Below are 18,846 nucleotides of genomic sequence, written 5' to 3' on the forward strand. Positions count from 1 at the left end.
CGGACCTGCCTCGAGCGAGACTTCCACCGCATTGCTCAAGAGCAGTGGTGGAGCGGTAGTGGAGTATCAAGTACTTTTACTCGAGTACTGCAGTTAACTGGGCTGCAATCTTGACGCACCTCTGCAATACTCGAGTATTTTAATTCCATGAGATTTGAAACATTCCGCTCACCTGCACACAAAGTTTATGAGTCTCTGTTGTGTAAAATCCTGTAAAACAGCCTTCTACACAATGTTAAATGATTGTGTAGCTTGGAATGGCCCCGTCAAGGTAGATGCCTTGCAAACTTTAATGGATTCTTTTCTGGCTCATGCACCATAGTTCCACCACCAGGTAGAATTTAAATCCGTCCACAGTTTGTTTTTTGTGCTGCTGACAAACAAAGAATCTGGCACTCAGTCAAGCGTGTCCATCAAGGCCAAACAAATCATGTCTGTTCAGCTTTTCTGATCCACGGGCCGCCTCTCCACACAATTTGACGGAAAGCATAAAGTAGTTTTTTTACATAAACAGACTACATCTGGCTGTAGAATATTCTTTTTTTGTTTTTACTAAAGAAGAAAAATCTGAATTCTTCTGCTACTTTAGAATTATCGGTGCAGCTTCTAGATTGGCCTGACTGACAATCAAAACTAAAACATTCACAAGACCTCCCTTGTACACTTTATATAGGTTTACATTACAATGCATATAAGTTAATATAATAATAATTTTCACACTTAATCTAAAGACGAATCCAAATTATACTTGTGCTGTTTGCATATACCCTTTGACCTCCATGATGAAACCATGGCCCCTTCAAAAGGCCAGAGGTTTATCAGCATTAAGTCACATTCCTTACATAGTTTTACGAAACCGTCTAAGCTGCGGTGTGACATGTTTTGAGGTCAGGTAGATTGCAAAGCCAAAAAAAAGAAAAAAGAAAAACCTTTGGCTAACAAAAAGTTGTCAAGCCTGTTGAAGTTGATTATTGTCATGCCGATGCACACTTGCACAATGAAGTTGCAGCATGTCTCTCTCCTAAACACAGACACACACATTTCTGTGGTCACTCTTCTTTTATAGTTAAATAAATCAAAACTCTCAAAAGTCCTTTTAAACAACTTCTAAAACATTCATCTTCGCACAGTCTTAAAATAGTGGCCGGCGAGCCGTTCGTACATCTGCGGTGATCGTCTGCCCTCTAGTGGTCACTCTCTGTAACTTCATTGGGACTTTTGGTGCCACTTTGTCTAGGGTTGAAGAAATCCTATTTCTTTTCTTTTTTTTTTAACGCAACCTGATTTTGTCACGTCCTATAAAATATAAAATAATATATTGCACCAGAACATTTTATTCTCCAAACAACATATAGATTACTTTACACAAAAAAACAAGCCAATATCTGTTTCAAATATTTACAGAAAACATTATAGAGACATAAAAAAAAAACATTCTTTGGGTCTGACCATGCAAAACAATAAATAATGTTCCCGACAGTGATTGATGATGGCTCTATCCAGCAATAATAATAAACAACAACAACAACAAGAACAAAAAGCTCAGATTTTAGTTGGCTGTATATAAAACTGCCCCGGTCCAACCAGTCATCAGACTAAGACTAGGCAACAGGACATGCAGTAACTGGGACTGGGTCAGGTGCAACCCAACACATTTGCTGCAGTCCAGTTTGTGTTAGTTTGTTTTGATGACCATTATTCCAATTGTAAGAAAATCCATGACCAGGATAGATGCAGAAATTAAATAGTGAGATGTGCAACAGTTTTCAGTGATACGTTTAGATTACATAGAAGGACTGCAGCATCCATAGGAGGGATGAAGCTCTGTACACGAAAGACCTCAACGAGGCCTGAAATGTCTTGTCACCGACACACAACGAGTAGGAGCCGGACGATGACATCACAAAAGTACAGATCTCACTTCCTTCATCCCTCAGCAAGGCGGCAGACAGGTTTGCAGATGGGAGTCCGTCCGTCCCCCCCATCCGCTATGGCTCAGGTGATAATCTGTGGCTCCCAGGACTGGCTGGCCGACTGGGGGCGGCACTGCATGATGACCAGAGGGCCCGCCGGGGCCTGGCTGTCCAGGCAGAGGCCGCTGACCACGTGCTGCAGAGCCGTGCGTTTAGGCTTCCACTTCTGCAGAGAAACAGAGAAAGATGGGATTCGTCCCCGTCAGGTGGAGTTATGGAAAGTTATGGAAAGACGTCTGCGCCTCGTCTGGTTTGTGTTATTGCTAGCTCACAAATATAGACTTGATTAATGGACTGAGTAAGATCTGGATAAAGGTAATCACTTGAATGAATGACTGGCTGCGCTCAGTGGAAAGTCACTGTGCAGCAAACTGGCATCCCAAAAGAGAAGGAGATATTTGTTCAGTCATCAAATTAGTCATGAAAGCACAAACTTTGTGCTGACACTCTTACGTTTTCATTTCATACTTCTTCAAGCTTCTATTTCACTTTATTCCACAGAGAAATATTGTGCTTTTTACTCTTCGCTTCAATTGTTACTTGTTCTCTGTTGCACCAACAATTTACGGCAACTTGGTGAACTATTAAGATTAAGATCCAGTAAACTAAGAAATTATGTATGAAAATTAGAAACATACCTGTCAAAATCACTATTTTTTGTTGGTGAACTAGTGAGAAATAAGATTCCAAAGGTTGCAAATCCATCCATCCAATTGGAAAACGACCACAGGGAGACGCCAAAGAGCTATCTAACCATCTCACTCTCTAAAATACTTCCCAATCTGATACAACATTATTTCTATTTGAATTCCAGCAACCAGATTTATTGGAGGTTGTCTGTGGTTCACCTGGCCTACAGGTTTGTTTATCAGCTGGAGGATTAAAGAGACTGAGGTCAACCCGAGGCAACAGATTTCAGAGGGCTTATCACAAGCCAGAGGTGAACGAAAGGTGAATCCTTAATCCATTCGAAGAGGAGTGAATCTGTGTGTCAAGTACACCAAGCGTGTACTGTTGCATGAAAAAAAAAAAAAAAACGTGCGCATGATTGTGCAACAAATGCAGAGAGGAAACTTGGGGAGCTTTGATGATTAGTGCAATAAGGGTGAGGCATGAACTGCAAACTGACATTAGGTTGGAGAGTGGAGACGTTCAAAGATATATTTATACAAAAAAACAACTGCATAATATATTTGTGATTATTGTCATTATTTATTGAGTAATTGTTTAGTCTTTTTTAAAGACTAAATATTTACTCTGTTAGCATTAGCTCCCAGTCATTTATTACAACAAGTGCGTAAATAAGTTTCTAAAGTCGCGTTTAGACCAGTAAACTCCAGCTCATGACATTCTAAAAGCTGCATCACCGTGACAAAAATAATAACCGCCCAAGATTAGACTTGGGTCCGGAACTCAAATCATCACACTAAAAGTCACTCACATCTTCTTGTAGACAAAAGGTAATAGTTAATAGCGAAAGCGTTTCAATCTTTACTTTACTGAGTAACATTTCTAGGGGTTTAAACACTCAGGACAAAGACGCCAAACGTCTCCCAGGGCAGAGACCATTTGTGTGTTGGGCTTTGTTGGGCGGGCTTCCAAAGAACTCTCAAAGGATTGAGAGCGAGAAGAGATGACCTGGCAGTGGTCTTCCTCACTCATACACATGGATTGAGTTAACGACTCCCTTTCGGTAAATCAACGCTGATGTCCACGTGGGACTCCAGTGTCTAACGCTCCACAACAGGGCGATCTGGGAAAGAGCGGGGCGTGGAGTGGAGTTATGGGTGCTTGTTCTGCATCTACTAAAACCGACTGCTCCTCCATTGGTGTCCTTCAGCCTCCGAGCGTCTGTCACGGGACCGACGCCGTAGGTCACGATTCTTTTGTTAACCCTTGGCGAATGACAGTAACTTCTTAATGAAGAAAATGAAATGCTCCGTAACATTAATGTGTGACTCGCTAGCGCCGTTTCTCCCCACCTGTTTGGGCTCTTTTGAATTGCAGGGCTCCATCTTGACCTTTGACCCCGCCGAGAAGGCTGAAATGGCCAGGCAGACGTCCTGCTGCCTGATCAGAGGCTCTATTAATTCCCATCTCTGAAAAACAAGCACAAGAAAGTGGCACATTCAAAACGAGAAAAGCATTCAGAGAGCGCAGACCTCGCAAGTGTACTCCCATTTAAAAAAAAATCATGATAAAATCCATCGTCCAGAGCCGATCCGGATAAAATTCGGTGGAAAGATAGAGGTTCCAACCCTACACGGTAGCTTCAAATTCCATAAATATCAGTCAATAATCAACTGAGATATTGAAGAACATATTTTCCAGAATCCAGGATCTCTTCTGGATTATTACGAAAATTCAATCATCTCTTCCTGGTAACATTCCCAGCATTTCCTGAAAATGTCATCAAGATCCGGCTGTAACGTTTTGAGTTATGTTGCTAACAGACAGACAGACAGATAAAGGCAAGCAAAATCATAACCTCCTTGTCGGAGGTATAAATGTTTTCAATGACAGATTTTTTTGGTCTCCCTGCACATTTTCACGTTAACTGGTGTTACGCGTACGACCCCCAGTCTCCCCCCTACTGGTAGAGTCCTGACCTGCGGCTGGGGCCTGTTGGCGCCGATGCCCCTGCACTCTGCGAGAACAAGGGAATCCATGCCGTGGGTCTCCAGACACAAGCCGCCTTGTCTCAGCACACTGTGAACCGTTTCCTGTTCTGGGACCCTGAGGGAACCAGAGAGAGAGAGGAGGGAAGCCAACAAAAGGTCTCATTGCAATGATAAGCAACAGATAGATGGGAATGGCTGGCCGCCCCATTACAATAATACTTATAAATAATAGACAGTCAGATTTCATGAGGCCACATCATCATGAGGCATGACATCGATCTGATACACCCGGACAGGCTGGTGGGTTACACACCGATAACTCACTCAGAGGTTCCCACATTGACCACATATATTTAGATCGTTGCTTCTGAGCGAGGAGATGACTCCCGACGGAGTTGCAGGATAATTTCCTGCCTTTTTCCATCTCCTTTTCCTTCTTTTTGACATGGAAACATGGAAAGAAAGCAGAAAATAGGGACAGCAGCGGCTTACCTCAGCTCAGGATAGACGTTCTCCATGTACCAACGGAACGGTTTGCAGTTCAGCTTCCTCCGCAGCGTCAGGCGGTCTGTGATGCTGCAGGGAGACAAAATAAGACAAGAAAGGATGGAGGGACATGATCGTTCTGAGTTCTAACCCGTTTCTACTCATGACAGAGAGGGACTTACGAGCAGGACAATGTTGCTAATCATCTTTTCTATTTAAGTAACTTTTCCAAATATAAACGCTCATCGTCATTTGCTAGCTCCGGTTTCTCATACAGAAGGAGTTCTATATATTTATATACATAGAACATTAAATGGCTCATAAATAAAATGTGTGAATACATTAAGATGTGAGACTGTTGGAGGTGTAAAATAATTTAGAGTCCCTCCTTGACAATACAAAATAATCTCCTTCATGGATACAACAATTGAATGATTGATCAAAACGTGATGCTGTAATGGACATCATTAGTTGCTGCACTGGAGACAGGCGTCTTGTCGGACGGTGCTTTATATCTGCTGAATGTTTGACCCCGATCTGCTGGAGGACAGAGGAGAGAGGCAGTTCGTAGACAAACCTGCCAAAGGCCTTGCCCTGAGCCGACGGCCTCGCAGCGTAGTAGTACTGTTTATACTCGTCCATCCAGACCTCAGCGGCCCGCCGGGTGTTCCTGCGTGGACACAACACATAACTCATGACGATGCTGCGGGCGACAGGCGGAGACCCGTCTGCATCGGGAGTTTCATCTTAAATTCTCTGTGACTCTGAGGCTGTAGAAAAGGGCAGATGGGGCCGTTTGGCTCGTCCCATTCCATTCTGACTTGTGTAAAGTACTCACAGCTGTTTCTTCTAGCTTAAGTTGATAAATATGTAGCTTATTGTGGCAAATGTGCAAGACATTTTCTTGCTTCCCTAAACCAGGGTTTCTCATGCTTTTGCTTTTTATGTCGGGAAAACGCTAGCGCTGTTTTATTGGGTTTCAATCTGTGAATAAAAAAAACAAACAAACTCCCAGAGGAACAGGCCTGGATGCACAACTGCAAAGAAATAACATGACAAATGGCCTATAAAGTTGTATAAATATTACTCTTACAAAAGCATTTCCTGTAGAGAATGTTAAATCTTTGTTGCCGCTGCCGCCAAGAGCAACACTTTGAGCAGTTTAATAAGGAAATATACTTAAAATGTTAACAATGACTTGAAGATTTGGTGTGAAAATTCACTTAAATGCACAGCGTCAAGTAGCAAGCCAGGTTTTCTTTCAGACCAACCGACGCACTTGATGTAGGTGAGAGCGTTGCCTTCTGGGAAGTCGTACGGATGCCTCTTCCTGAACACGTGACCAACGCGGCTGCAGGGGAGGATCTCCAGGCTTCCTCCACACATCCACACCCGGAATGAAAGCTCTGCAGGAAGACAGGCGCAGGACGGTCAAGTCAGTTAGTCTAGTCATGCTCTCCATCACTTCCCACCTGCTGCATCTTTGGGCTGGGTGACTTTAACGAGAGTGAACAATGAGCTCACCAAAGTTCTCTCCTCCCCAGATGTCCATGTGGGTGTCGTACTGGCCCAGGTGGTTGAACCAGCTCTTATCCATGACAAAAATCCCACCAGCGATGACAGGAGTCCTAGCGAGCACAAGGTTTTCCACATTTACTGTGTTTCACATTGTTATTTATAGGGCTGAGCTAACTGGGGTAGGAGTTAAAGGGAAAAGTATGTATTAATGAATGATGTTATAATTTATAAATATACATAATGTTGGTCTGTGGTATTGTTTTTCTGGATTCTTCGTCCATAAAAGGGGAGGAAAGGAAGAGAGTCGTAGATGAACCTGATTGGCTGTGTGGGGTCATTCCTGGCCATTTTCTGTTCAATGGGAATCTGTTCCCACTTGAAGTGGAGGCTCCAGTCAAAGCCTGAAGAGAAAAAAGAGCGATAAAAGGTCCAATAAAACAGCAGAGAAGAGTAAAACCGATCCGATTCCCGCTGAAGGGGATCTCACATCAAGTCAAAGCTCTGGAATGAAAGCGTTTTATCTCCGCCCGCTGGAGCGACTCTCCAGCCTATCTATCGTGTGGCTTTAACTGATCCAGCAGAGATTACGGTGTCACACAGAGGGGGGGGGGGTTGTGTTACAGCTGTGCGTTGTCAGTCATCACTGTGAATGATTTTGTGTGTCGTGTCCTGACCTCCTCTCAAGTCAGCCGAGGCCGCCAAGTACGCAAAGTTATCCAGGCTGATGACGTCGATGATGGGGCTGACCACTCGCGTATGGTCCTGCACGGGAGGGAGGGAGGCAGACAGATCGCTGATCGGCGCTTGAATAGGATTAAATGTGTCATGTTTCAAGTAGTTTTGCATCTGAATGAATCAATGAAAAAAACAGAGCAGGCTGCTGAGGTGGAAACTAAACTGAAAGAAGAAGGATTGCCCATTTAAATGATGACCTCCTAGGTAGTAAGACAAACTTAAACTTTAAAATCACTTCCTGAATTGTGTGGTGTTTGAAAAAAAAAGTGTTTCGGATGGTGTGATGAAAATAAGCTCTTCACAAATTCATGCCAAGTGAACTGTGAGCTCAAATGATCAGCTAAACGCTGATCGCTGATGGCGTCGGTGTGTATGCACACACTCCTGTTTGCTCAGAGGGCATTTGGTGCAGGGAAGCAGTTTAACGTCAGCACAATCCAAAGGACTTTTCTCCAATTCGAGCCCTTCCTCTCTCTGCTCAGAGATTGAACCTCCGGTGAACTCTGGGCAGAGCGAGTGTGAAATGCCACGCTGCCGGATAGCAGTATGAAAAGTGATGCCTGGAGAAGCCTTAAGCAACAGACATTTAACTAAGCTTTTAATGAGCTGCTGTGATTTGGAAAAGCACGAAGAGGTTGCACTTCCATAAGCAGATATTTTTATCCTCCATATTTCGGTCCTCTGTCTGTGTCTGAATTTGTTACAGAGTGCTGCAATTTTCACACACACACACACACACATAGGAATTTTAAACTCATTATACTGCATTTCAACTCAGCAGTAGTAGTCGTGTCCGGGGGAGGGGACAACCTGTCCTTCATTAATAAGTGATGAAGGTCATTTCCCCCCAGCTCTCTTCATTATACCTGCCTCGCAGGTGTCCCTTAGTGCGTCCCTGCAGGTGCTCACGAGTCCATAAATCAGACATTTACATGCGCTGCACGTGTTGATTATATCAAAACTGATGCAGAAAAGGACACAGAGATGAGACCCACAGAGGACTCATGCCCCCGGAGGTTCATATGAAAATACAAAATGAGCACAAAGCCCCTTCAGAACGAAGAGCAGCTGGTCCATCCCCGTTTTATCCTGAAGTACAAAACATTCCTGCGAGGATGCGACGGCAGCGTCCCCGGTGGGTTGCATAATTACATTTGCGGGAGGCGGTGAATGCAGGGAATATTCCTGCCGCATTAAAAGGGACTGATCGGTAAAGAGGACTAGCTTGCAAGCCCGAAGCGAGAGCAAACAGTCTCACCGTGCACGCCACAAGCCATGTACGCCGCGGACAGCGCTCCCGAGTCGAGCAGCAAAGGGATTGGTTGGGAAAATGGGGCCACACTGTTTCCAGCAATGGCAAAGTGGCATCTAGTATAGTGTGATTCAAATCTTAACCGCACAAATGAAGTGTTTATTCAACTACATTTGATGCCAACAGATTTCATTACTGTCAATAAAACCAAGCCTGGAAAGCAGCAAAAAATCGTGCATCACGTGTGTGTGTGTGTGTGTGTGTGTGTACCTCCTTGACTCGCTGGATCATCGGCTGGAGCCAATCCGTGTTGACCTCGCAGTGGCTGTCCAAGAAGGTCAGGATGGAAGCCGAGGCCGTGTTGGCTCCTCGCACACGCGATCGGATCAGACCTGAGGGAGGCACAGGGAAGAACGGGAACCAGTCAATCACGTACAGATTGATTGGATGACGTTTTATAATACGGAGGGATGTTTTCCAGTGAAACACATTGTTTGTTTTTTTCTGTTTTTGGCCCAGTTTGAGGCCAAATTTGATTTTAAATTGGAGGTTTTGATGATGTGATTTTGGTCATGCTGGTCTGATTTAGAGAAGTCGTTAGTCTAAAAAACGTTTTTAGAGGAAACAGCCATAATACCTTTATCCAACAAATCCCAAAAGGCCACTAACATTCCAATCAGAACTGGGACGTGATGACTTGGTTCACTTTAGTCTCCTGCTTGAATCTAAGCACGCAACATCACACATCTAGTTAAACCTTGAATGCAACAAACTCCAGTTTTAATAATACTTTGCACACATGACTGAATCTTGTTTACTGTGACAGAAACACAAGTCTCCGCCTCTTCTGACGGTCGGTCCCTGATTTAAACCTGGACATCATAAAAGTGGCAGAAACTGTCGTCTTTAATGACAAGTGACGTTTTGAGCAGTTGAAACGGTCTCCACAGCTCACATTTTCTCCACTTTTTAAATCATTTTAGGCTCCAAACACTTATGCTGATCAAATGAGTGCTCCCCCCCCCCCTTTTTTTTTTTAATTCTGGGATATTCAACTTTAAGTGGAAAAACTTCGACAGAATAAACATCCTTTTTGAAATGAAACCGTTTAATTGGATTAGTCTGCAGTGGATAACAGAATGGGTTTCTGCCCCATCAACTGCTTTGTCTGCTGGGGAAGAACGCGTTAATTTGGAGCTGAGAGCAAAAATCTATTTATAAGAAGACCGAGTTGGGAACATAATTGCTGCAGGCGGGCGATGAATGGGAACGAAGGTGTGTTTGCCCCTCAATTTGCATTTAACACGGAACTGAGGAGGAGCAGGATCATCTTCTTCCTCCAGCTTTTACACTTAATTAATGCCTCTCTTTTGCACCCAGGCGAAAAACAAGAACACCTCATGAAATTAACACATTTTAATGTTTCAATCGCTACAAAGATAAGCAGCCCTGGATGTGGATCTTCTGCACGATTGCAATTATAAACACAAAAGGAGCAAATCCTGTAATCTCTGACATCTCGGGGGAAATCAACGGCGGCGTTCGGTCGACAGGGCGCGTCAAAAAAGGAGCCGCCATGAGTGATTACCTCCGCCAAGGGCGACATGTTTGTTTCTCTGTTTACAGGATCACATAAAAACTAATATGTGTAAAGGTGTCTCCACGAGCGTACCTTGATCACAAGCTCAGAATGTTGATGCTGCTGGAGAGAATATTTAAATCTCGATCTATTAAGTGTGTTTTAACCTTCTTTATCTGCTGGGTTGGGTTCATTACTTTTAAGCACAGGAACGGGATCCTCGCCCCTCGTTTAATGAGTTCAGCTTCCCTGCGTTTTGTCAGCATGAGGCTCAAATGCCTCGAGTACAAAGCCGTCTGGCCATCCTACAAATCAGCAACACCGCTGCCCTTTTGGTGATTCCAGATTTAGTTTGATTCAGGAATTGAATTATTTCAGCTCGATTGTGGTGCATGTCCATTAAGTCATGTCAGACCTTGTTGTTGAACTAACAGGAAGTGCAGCCTTAAAACTATTTTTGATAATCGAGTTTACGTCATTTCTCAAACAAGGAATGTGTTTTTCTTTATTAAATCGCAAATCATTATAATGTTTTTAATCTGCTTTCAAGGGGAATAAAAAAAAAAAAAAGAGACACCATATTGGACTCTTATTTAACACATTTCATTATTCATTTTCAGTCCCAGTCAAATGCGCACTGAGGTCAGACAGTTACATGGACAGAGTTATTAAATAGCTTAATGATGTGGGGTTAATTTAATTAAAGGGACAGTTCAAGTCTTATTTCTTCACGCTGGTTTGGTTAAAACAACAGCGCCTTGGAGCTTGGTCTCTTTCATTAAACCAACCCCCCCCCCCCCCCCCCCTCCCAAACTCACCCTCTCTCCTGCTGTTCCTCAGGCAACGCACTTTGGGAATCCGAGACAGCAGCTGGCAGTCTTCAGCTGGAAGGCATCAGAGGAGATGGGATGTTGTGGTGTTAGCAGAACACACACTGAGAAAAACATACAACCTCGTCGCCTCGACTCACAACTCCGTCACTCACAAACCCACAAAAACACACAGAGTAGTAGGTAGGTAGTTCCAGCGGTGTGTGCGTGACCTCAAATGTGTCACGTCCATCCATAAATATTCAGAAACACCTAAACAAAAGCGACCACGAAAGACATAAACACATCCAGGAAGCAGGCTGTTCCCGCCGGCGTGCACCCCCGGCTGCTGCAGGCCTTCAGGAACACACATACGGATAGACATCATTCCAACCAGGCACACACATGCAGACACATCCCGGACAGGATTAGCATTAGCAGCAGAGAGTGAGCGTGAACTTCCTGACAGATTGTAGTTGGATGAAGAGGAGTGTATTAGTGACTCAGTGTCGCTCATAAGAAGGTGACAGCTGGTGTGTGTGTGTGTGTGTGTGTGGAGTGAAGAGGAAGGGGGTTTAACCGCTCTGGGAAGGAGAGCAGAAAGTCAAAGATCACCCCCACTGAGCAGATGTTGTGTGCATTCAGCCAGATAGTGAGTGAGTCCATGCATAACACAGTTATTACACACAGTTATTACACACAGTTATTAGACACAGCTGCATCCGTGTGCTGCTACTACCATCCGGGTTTTCAACGTTTTAAAGCAAGCCTTAATGGGATTACGCTCAGACGGGATGATCCGTCCTCCGCCTCCTCCAGACGTCGCCCGCCGGGTCACATCTGCCGACCATACTGTCAGAACCTTACCTGTTGGGACCGTCTTAATTACCTCCCTTCAATATCCGGATCGCTTTAACTACTATTTTAGTATGGGAAGATTACAAATAAAGCACACACACTATTCCAAACGCAGTGGAAAAGCACTGTGAGCCTTGTGCTTCCAACCTGACAGCGAACAGCTGCTCCAATCCCCACACACACACACATTTCCTGGGAGCAGCCAGATAACAGGATCTTCAGCACATCTTTGTGGAACAGCCTCACACTTACACAACCAATGTAGTTTTTAAAAAAATGCCGAACAGAAAAGCTTCTCTTTGCTGCGCCGTGGAGATAACGTCGTGAGCACAACCCATTTGGGATGAAACCTCACAGAAAGGCTAGTCTCGGTCACATGAGCTTCATTTACAGATTTCCACCCCGACTCTTTCGCCTTCAGGGTTTATTGAAAATACAATTTGAAACACAGCTGCTTGGAAAAGCCAGACCATCACATTCGACACAGCAGAGGGCCTCAGCTGCATTTCTACATCTTCAATTATTTGGAGGCAAATCAGCCTCTTAACAAAATCAATAAGGAACCATAAAGATAAAATAATCCAGGGAGACATTACATTAAGAATAAAAGGTAATGGGACATGGATCTGATGTGTGTGTGATGCTGATTAAACATGCACTTAGCAGTTCAACACAGTCGGCTTCAACTTCTTATCCTTAATCTACCCTTCCCTGAACATTTGCACCAGCCCTCTCTACCTTTGCTTCTTCCGGTTTGTGCTTTGCGCTCTTGCCCTCTGGTTTTTAGGTCTGTATTCTGTTGATCTTTGGTAATTAAAGACGTGTTGCCTGCCCATTTTTTGGACTGGATTTCATTTTGCACTCTCATTAAAGCTAAAAAAGAACCGTGCAATCCTAAAGAAATAATCTGATGTTAGTTCGCATCTTGTAGTGATTTTGGGGGATTTTATCGAACGGCTGCCTTTAAATTGGTCTTGAAACCACAGATTAACTGAACCATTCTGTAGCGAAAACGTAGCAAAGCAGCTTTAGAAAAGAGCTGGGGAGAAACAGACTAGCTGGCTAATGAAAGGATTGTTAGTTCAGACTGGATCAAAGCTTAAAAGCCACAAACAGGAACCCGCAGCGGTTTCACATCAATGCATAAAATCCTGAAATTCAAAAACAGGGAGGAAGTGAAAGTCTCAGTCAAAGAGAAGAAGTAGCTCTGAGGCGTTTCCGCTCTGACCTCATGGCATGAAGGATGGAGAGAAACAAAAGCGGTGATGAAACGCTGGCGAGTTCGGACACCTGTGAGCGTGAACACAGCCGATGTGTGTCCCACAGAGACACCCGACATGTGGTGGGAGTTAGAGAAAATGCTGCGGATAGTCTAAAGGCATAAAGCGGGTAATTCTTCTGCCTAATGCTGACCAAGGGGAATAATTACTCAAACGTGCTTAGCCTCTAAATCCACAGCTGCGTGAAACTATAATCTGCATTTCACAGCGATGCACAGATTTATGCTCTGAATGTCAAGGCCAGTTATAGATAACGCTGTTCTCACGCCGCTCTTGTGTTATTTCTATTGTCTCCTTTTCATCGCCAATTAAAAGTAGGCAAATCCTCCCGATGCGCTCGCCTTTAATTCTGTTTTTTTTTTTTTGTGATATCAGACGTCCTCAAAGCCACACCTGTCTCCTGACATTATCCGCCACCTACGCTTCTTTCCTATTATTTCTCTTTCTCCAGCGCTGGAAGATTCCTTTGACATTTCCATCACACACACGTTCATAACAGAAGGCAGAATAAAAAGGAGCTGCCACCCAGGGCCACAGACGGGAATTAAGAAGCACAGATGCTACGGCTCCAAACTTTAAATGAATTGCTTTATTTCTGATCATCTTGTATCTCCCTTTACGGGCAGGTTTAAAATCTTTCTCCAAATTGACTGAATTATACATGGACGCATTCTAAAGCCTCTATTAGTCTATTTTATTGGCTTTAATATATTTGTTCTAATTATAAATCGTAATAATTAGCAAGAAAATATCTGGATTACGGAGACTAGCACCCTTAGTGTCAGCCTAAAACACGCTGATATCCAGATTGAATTGTATCGCTGCTTTCAGCACGCCCAGGTAGGACAACAGAGTTAAAAAGCGTTGTGCTCTTATTGAAAGCAGCCCCCCCTTCTCCGGCCATAAAAGTCAATTCAACACAGACCTTAAATGTGTTTCTGGACTAGAAACACTTAGCAAGGGTCCTGAAGGCAGAAAGATTAAAAGGAAAGTAATGTAGGAGGACAATCTTATCAGATTGCACCACGTTTTGGTTGGCTTTAAGCAACAAAGAGGCTTTGATGGCGTACAGCAAAAAAAAAAAAAAAAACTGCAGCAGAGGCATCGCCAAGCGATGGATCCTGTTTCTAGCTGGATTTTTGAAGTGGCTTCTCAGAGAAGCCACTCAGAGACATCTTTGATGTCTCTGAGCCACTTCAAAAATCATAAAAAGTTAGGATGTCACGAAAAACAAATATTCTTCAATTTTGGCCTTATTTTCATTAACCGCCGGATTAGAAGACGGTTAACTATTGGTGTGTATCTGAGACTTAATGAAGCTAGTGGCCCTTTCAGGTGGGACCACCGTGAATCGTTGGGAGACACCACTGTGGGCTTCATTCAGCCCCTCAGCTGTATCTTTCTTCTCCTTCTTTGTCATATTTGATGCGATGGGAGCGAGAACATCCTTCCCAAGCATGCTCATAAACTGCACTTGGAAATGGAATTAGATAAGAGCTTGCCGGCGTGTGATGATGGTTTTTTATAAAGAATACAATTCTGCTTCTAAAGTTAGGTTTTCCTAAAACCTTGATTCACCGGCGTTAGATAAGCACATTTTCAAAATGTATTGATCCACCTTGACAGGCAGGGTGTGGCCCACTACGCCCCCTATCATCAGTTTAACCTTCGCACACAGCGTTCACCATCAATAATGAGGAAGAAACTCACGGTCGGTGCTGAAGTCGTCGATCAATATTATCTCATGAATCAGAGGCGGAGGACTTCGCGTCAGGACACTGCGAGGGAAACAAGGGGAAATGGATATCAGGAAGCGTAAGTGGTTGTTCCTGCCTGTTCCTGTCCGACCTCATTACCTTTTGACGGTGCGTAGAAGAGTGGAGCGAGCCTCATTGTGGAAAGTAATGATGACACTCGTGGAGGGAAGTTCTGCGTCATAATTCAGGGAAGCACACCTGCAGAGAAAATAGTCCCACAGCCAGAGCCGGTTTAACGTCACAGGAAATCACCTGAGGGAGTTCGACTCAGAACAGGCAGCACTTTGGACAGATGTGATTTGCACTGCTGCCCTGCGGAGTTGCCGTAGCATCGTTGCTGCGGTGACATGGAGATACCCAGTTGCCAGGCAACAAGCGTACTTGTTTCTGACCCTCTGCTTTAATCTGTTACCTGGCGCTGGGAGTTTTGAGCCCAGGTATGAAGACAACATGTAAACGTTTCATCCACATGTTTTAATTACGATGCACTAATTATGAAGACTTTTGCTTCTGCTCTTGTTATATTTGGAGCGTAACATCAGAGATGTCCCGAAAATAATTACATTTGAAAAAAAAAAAAAAACGCCACAGTTTTATTGCATCGTCTTTCTTCTTGAAGTGTCCTGGAAAACTTAACTAACTCCACTAAACTCCGTCGAAGCGTCTGAGACGTGCAGCTCAGGTAGCTCGGTCCCCTGATGGAGCAGACTGACTGAGCCGGCGGCGTTAACCCTTGCTCACCTGTAGTGGCGGGTGTCCCTGATGCCTCGCTCGCTGCCCAGCCGGTCGCTCTCCTGCAGGTTGAAGGCGTGCTCCCTGTAAGGGTCGTCCCCCGGCTTCAGCTGCTTACTAGCCAGGTAGGCTTTCTCATCGAAGCCTCCCAGCAGCTGGGACTGCTGCTCCGCCCGCTGGGGCTGGGTCACCTGTGGAGGACACAACCAGGTGTGTGAGTAAAGCGAGGCTAAACGTCCAATGGGTTTAGCTTGTTTGGCACATTTTACAGCCGGCAGGTGACAGAATATCCACGTCACAGGGATTACACAAAGAGAACCCCAGTCCTGCAAGGCTGTTGGTACTAGAATTAAAACTTGTCATTCCATCGCCAAATGATTAAAATGCGAAATGAGATTTTTAAAATTCAGGTCACAGTGTCAGCGGCCGCATGGCAAACAGGGATCATCAGATCAGAGCATACAGTTTATAAATCCTCTGTAATTAACAGGATTTCCTCCACGAGGGGACTTAACACTCCCGAGTGGGAGGTTAGTGAACAGCCAATGGATGCGATGATAGATAGGGGATGAAGACTCGCGTTAAAGACGGGCTGCATGGTGGATTCGGAAGAAGCTCCCGTAGGTTCAAGTGAGACTGACCTCATTTTCAATCTCTCTGGAGAAACAGCTTGAACGTTACCACAACTCACCCACGGAGAAATGAATCTTGACATCACTGTGCTGCATTCACTGACTAAGACCCTAAAAAAACTACTGTCAGACACTGTTAGCATCGAGCAGGGGAACATAGCACACGCAAAAAAAAGACAAACAACCATTGTCCTTCACATTCACATGAATGAAACAGAATATGTTTCTGGTCATTGTTCTTTTGTTTTGCGGCTGCGCCTGGAATCTATTTCCTGGTTGTTTGAAAAGGCATGGAAGGAGGAACGTTCTCTCCAAGTGTTGAAAATTGAATTACAAATAAACTTGAATCCAGGGAAACATCCTCGCAAGGCTGTTTTCATGTTCTAAACCACGAGACACAAAATGTCGATGCCTAAATATATTTGATTTTGTAAACTGGCTCAGGATTCTTGGATGTAATGGAAACAATGCAATGAATCCTCTCTCAGACGAGCCTGTCGACATTTAACCCGGTTATTTTGTGATAAGCGTTCTTGGTCACATGTCCGGTCTAAAAATGTCATTGGATTAGTCAGAAGAAAGGAAGTAAGTGGATTAAGGTCTGAGCATTTAAACCTGAGGGCAAACTAATGAATATCAAACAGAGTCGTGTCGCGTTTACGGAGAAGACGCGGGCCGACGTGCGTCTGGATGATTCCAGCATCTGCACTGCTGATGTTGAGGCCATGATGGCGGGCGTGTTGATTGCAGGGAGGCGGCTGGTTAACGTGAGTGTGAAAGTGGATTCGGACTGACAGCAGTGCCCACACACACTCTCTCTCACACACACACTCAGTGTAAAGAGAGGACAAGCAGCTGTTTTCACTACAGGACAAAAGGAGAAAAGGCAGGTAGAAAGGTGGAAGAATTTGGAACGACTTCAAGAGAATAAAAACACAAGCATGGAGAGAGAAAAGGAAAGGCAGACAGACAGAGAGCCAGCCAGCCCGGTGCTGGACGGGTGGACCGCTGGACCTGCAGCCTGTGATCCAGGTCAGATTACCTGAACAAACCACAGAGAGCCGCAGACTTTGGAGAAGGTGAACGACCTGCTGAGCAAATGAAAGCCGACACACAGAACCGTGGAAACATTCCAGTCTGACCGGCGGTTACTGAACGGCGTTCCCTCTCCCATGAATCGAAACGCTTCCATGCTTGTTTGTCCTCATCTTGGGATTTGCCACCACATCACATGCCGGCGCCGACCTCAAAACAACGACTGACATTGAAGATCAGCGCTTTGTAAACAAGGAACGAAAGAGCATCCATACATGCAAGTTCAGCTCATCTCCTGAACAGCAGCTGCTTTTGTTTATGTTTTGTTGTCATCACGTGACGTCACGGGACCAGGTCATGTAAAAAGAATAAGCTGCATATTTGCATCACACTTGAAAAGTTGTCACATGTAAGGATTTAAGTGAAGACACACAAATAATAATCGATTTTTTTTAAAATTAAATCAGATTTCATATTTCAGTCAGGGAAGAAAAATTCTAAAGATATTAAATTAAATTCCCCGAAATGAAATCTTCCCGTTTCCTGTTTTGCCCGCAAATGGAGCAAAACCAACGCACAAAGAAAATTGCAAGTGCCTGACTAAAATCAATCAATCATTAGTCTGTGTATTGATCAGTTGCTCTGCTGGACTCGACCCGGTACCAGCACTGGTACCAGTTCTGACCGTGGAGCGGTTCGGTTCCCGCATGCCCGATGGCCACCGCTCCTCCGGTCACACCTCCCGCTGCGCCGGACGCAGACCTGACCTCCGCCGACAGGCTGGCGCGCAGAGCGCAGGGATTCCGCCTCTCCTCCGTGTCAAAGCCGATTCTCACCTCGCCTGCCGCAAACCGGGAAAGCGCCTCCGCGTTATGGTTTGACGCGCAGGACTTACGGAAAGCCTCTTACGCGCGAGCAGCGCGCTGACTGTGCGGCATGTAAGACAGACAGACTTATGGCGTGGCTGGACGCAGCTGTGCGTCAACATGCAGCACACGCTCTCCTGCAGCCCCCCAGCAGCGCTCACTCACTATCAGCGGGATGGTCCTGTCGTCCCGGTGGATCTCCAGACGACCGGACACCGCTTTCGGCCCGATGCCCCGGCCGCGGGTCTGCGCCACAGACGACGAAGGCGACGATGGGGGCTTGTTGTCCTGCCACAGGTAATAAAACGTGCCCAAGATCCACGCTACGGTCAGAATGGCGATGGCGTTGGCCCGTATCCTGCGCATGGTGAGCCCATACGGAGGGCTCCGGTGGAGAGCCCGGCTGGTTCAGGTCCGCCCTGCGCTGACGGTGCAGCCGCTCCGGCCGGTGATGGGTGAGGACAGATCGCCTCTGTCTCCCCCCCCCCCCCCCTGGATCGGGCTCCTGAGTCGGAGCGCTGCCTCGCTCTGCTGGGATTTGCGCACTGACAGAGCCACGGTCCTAGCGCCGGGTCATTCCACCCGCGCCCGCTAACGCGCGCACACGTCCGTCACCCACCGGCTCCACTGGGGGGGGGGGGGTGTTTAACCTGATCTCAGGTGAGTCTCCGAGGGGTGGGGGGATGATGAGGGGTGTCTCCACCACCTCTGAC

At 45.4% G+C, this 18,846-nt stretch overlaps 1 protein-coding gene across 1 annotated transcript; it reads right to left on the reverse strand.

Annotated features, from left to right (window-relative positions):
* Nucleotides 1-1,995: 1,995 nt before the first annotated feature.
* galnt16 (UDP-N-acetyl-alpha-D-galactosamine:polypeptide N-acetylgalactosaminyltransferase 16) lies at nt 1,996-18,499 on the reverse strand. Its single transcript, XM_068751706.1, has 15 exons — nt 18,299-18,499; nt 15,610-15,791; nt 14,968-15,066; nt 14,822-14,889; nt 10,983-11,048; nt 8,856-8,977; nt 7,273-7,360; nt 6,915-6,999; nt 6,605-6,708; nt 6,360-6,486; nt 5,658-5,750; nt 5,087-5,170; nt 4,583-4,709; nt 3,956-4,072; nt 1,996-2,139 (listed from the first exon to the last, which is right to left on the reverse strand). Exons 1-15 carry the CDS (start codon nt 18,497-18,499, stop codon nt 1,996-1,998), a joined length of 1,707 nt encoding a protein of 568 aa, XP_068607807.1.
* Between the last annotated feature and the right edge of the window lie 347 nt (nt 18,500-18,846).

The sequence above is a fragment of the Brachionichthys hirsutus genome, chromosome 18 (genome assembly GCF_040956055.1).
Source record: "Brachionichthys hirsutus isolate HB-005 chromosome 18, CSIRO-AGI_Bhir_v1, whole genome shotgun sequence".
In the NCBI taxonomy this organism is placed as follows: Eukaryota; Metazoa; Chordata; class Actinopteri; order Lophiiformes; family Brachionichthyidae; genus Brachionichthys; species Brachionichthys hirsutus.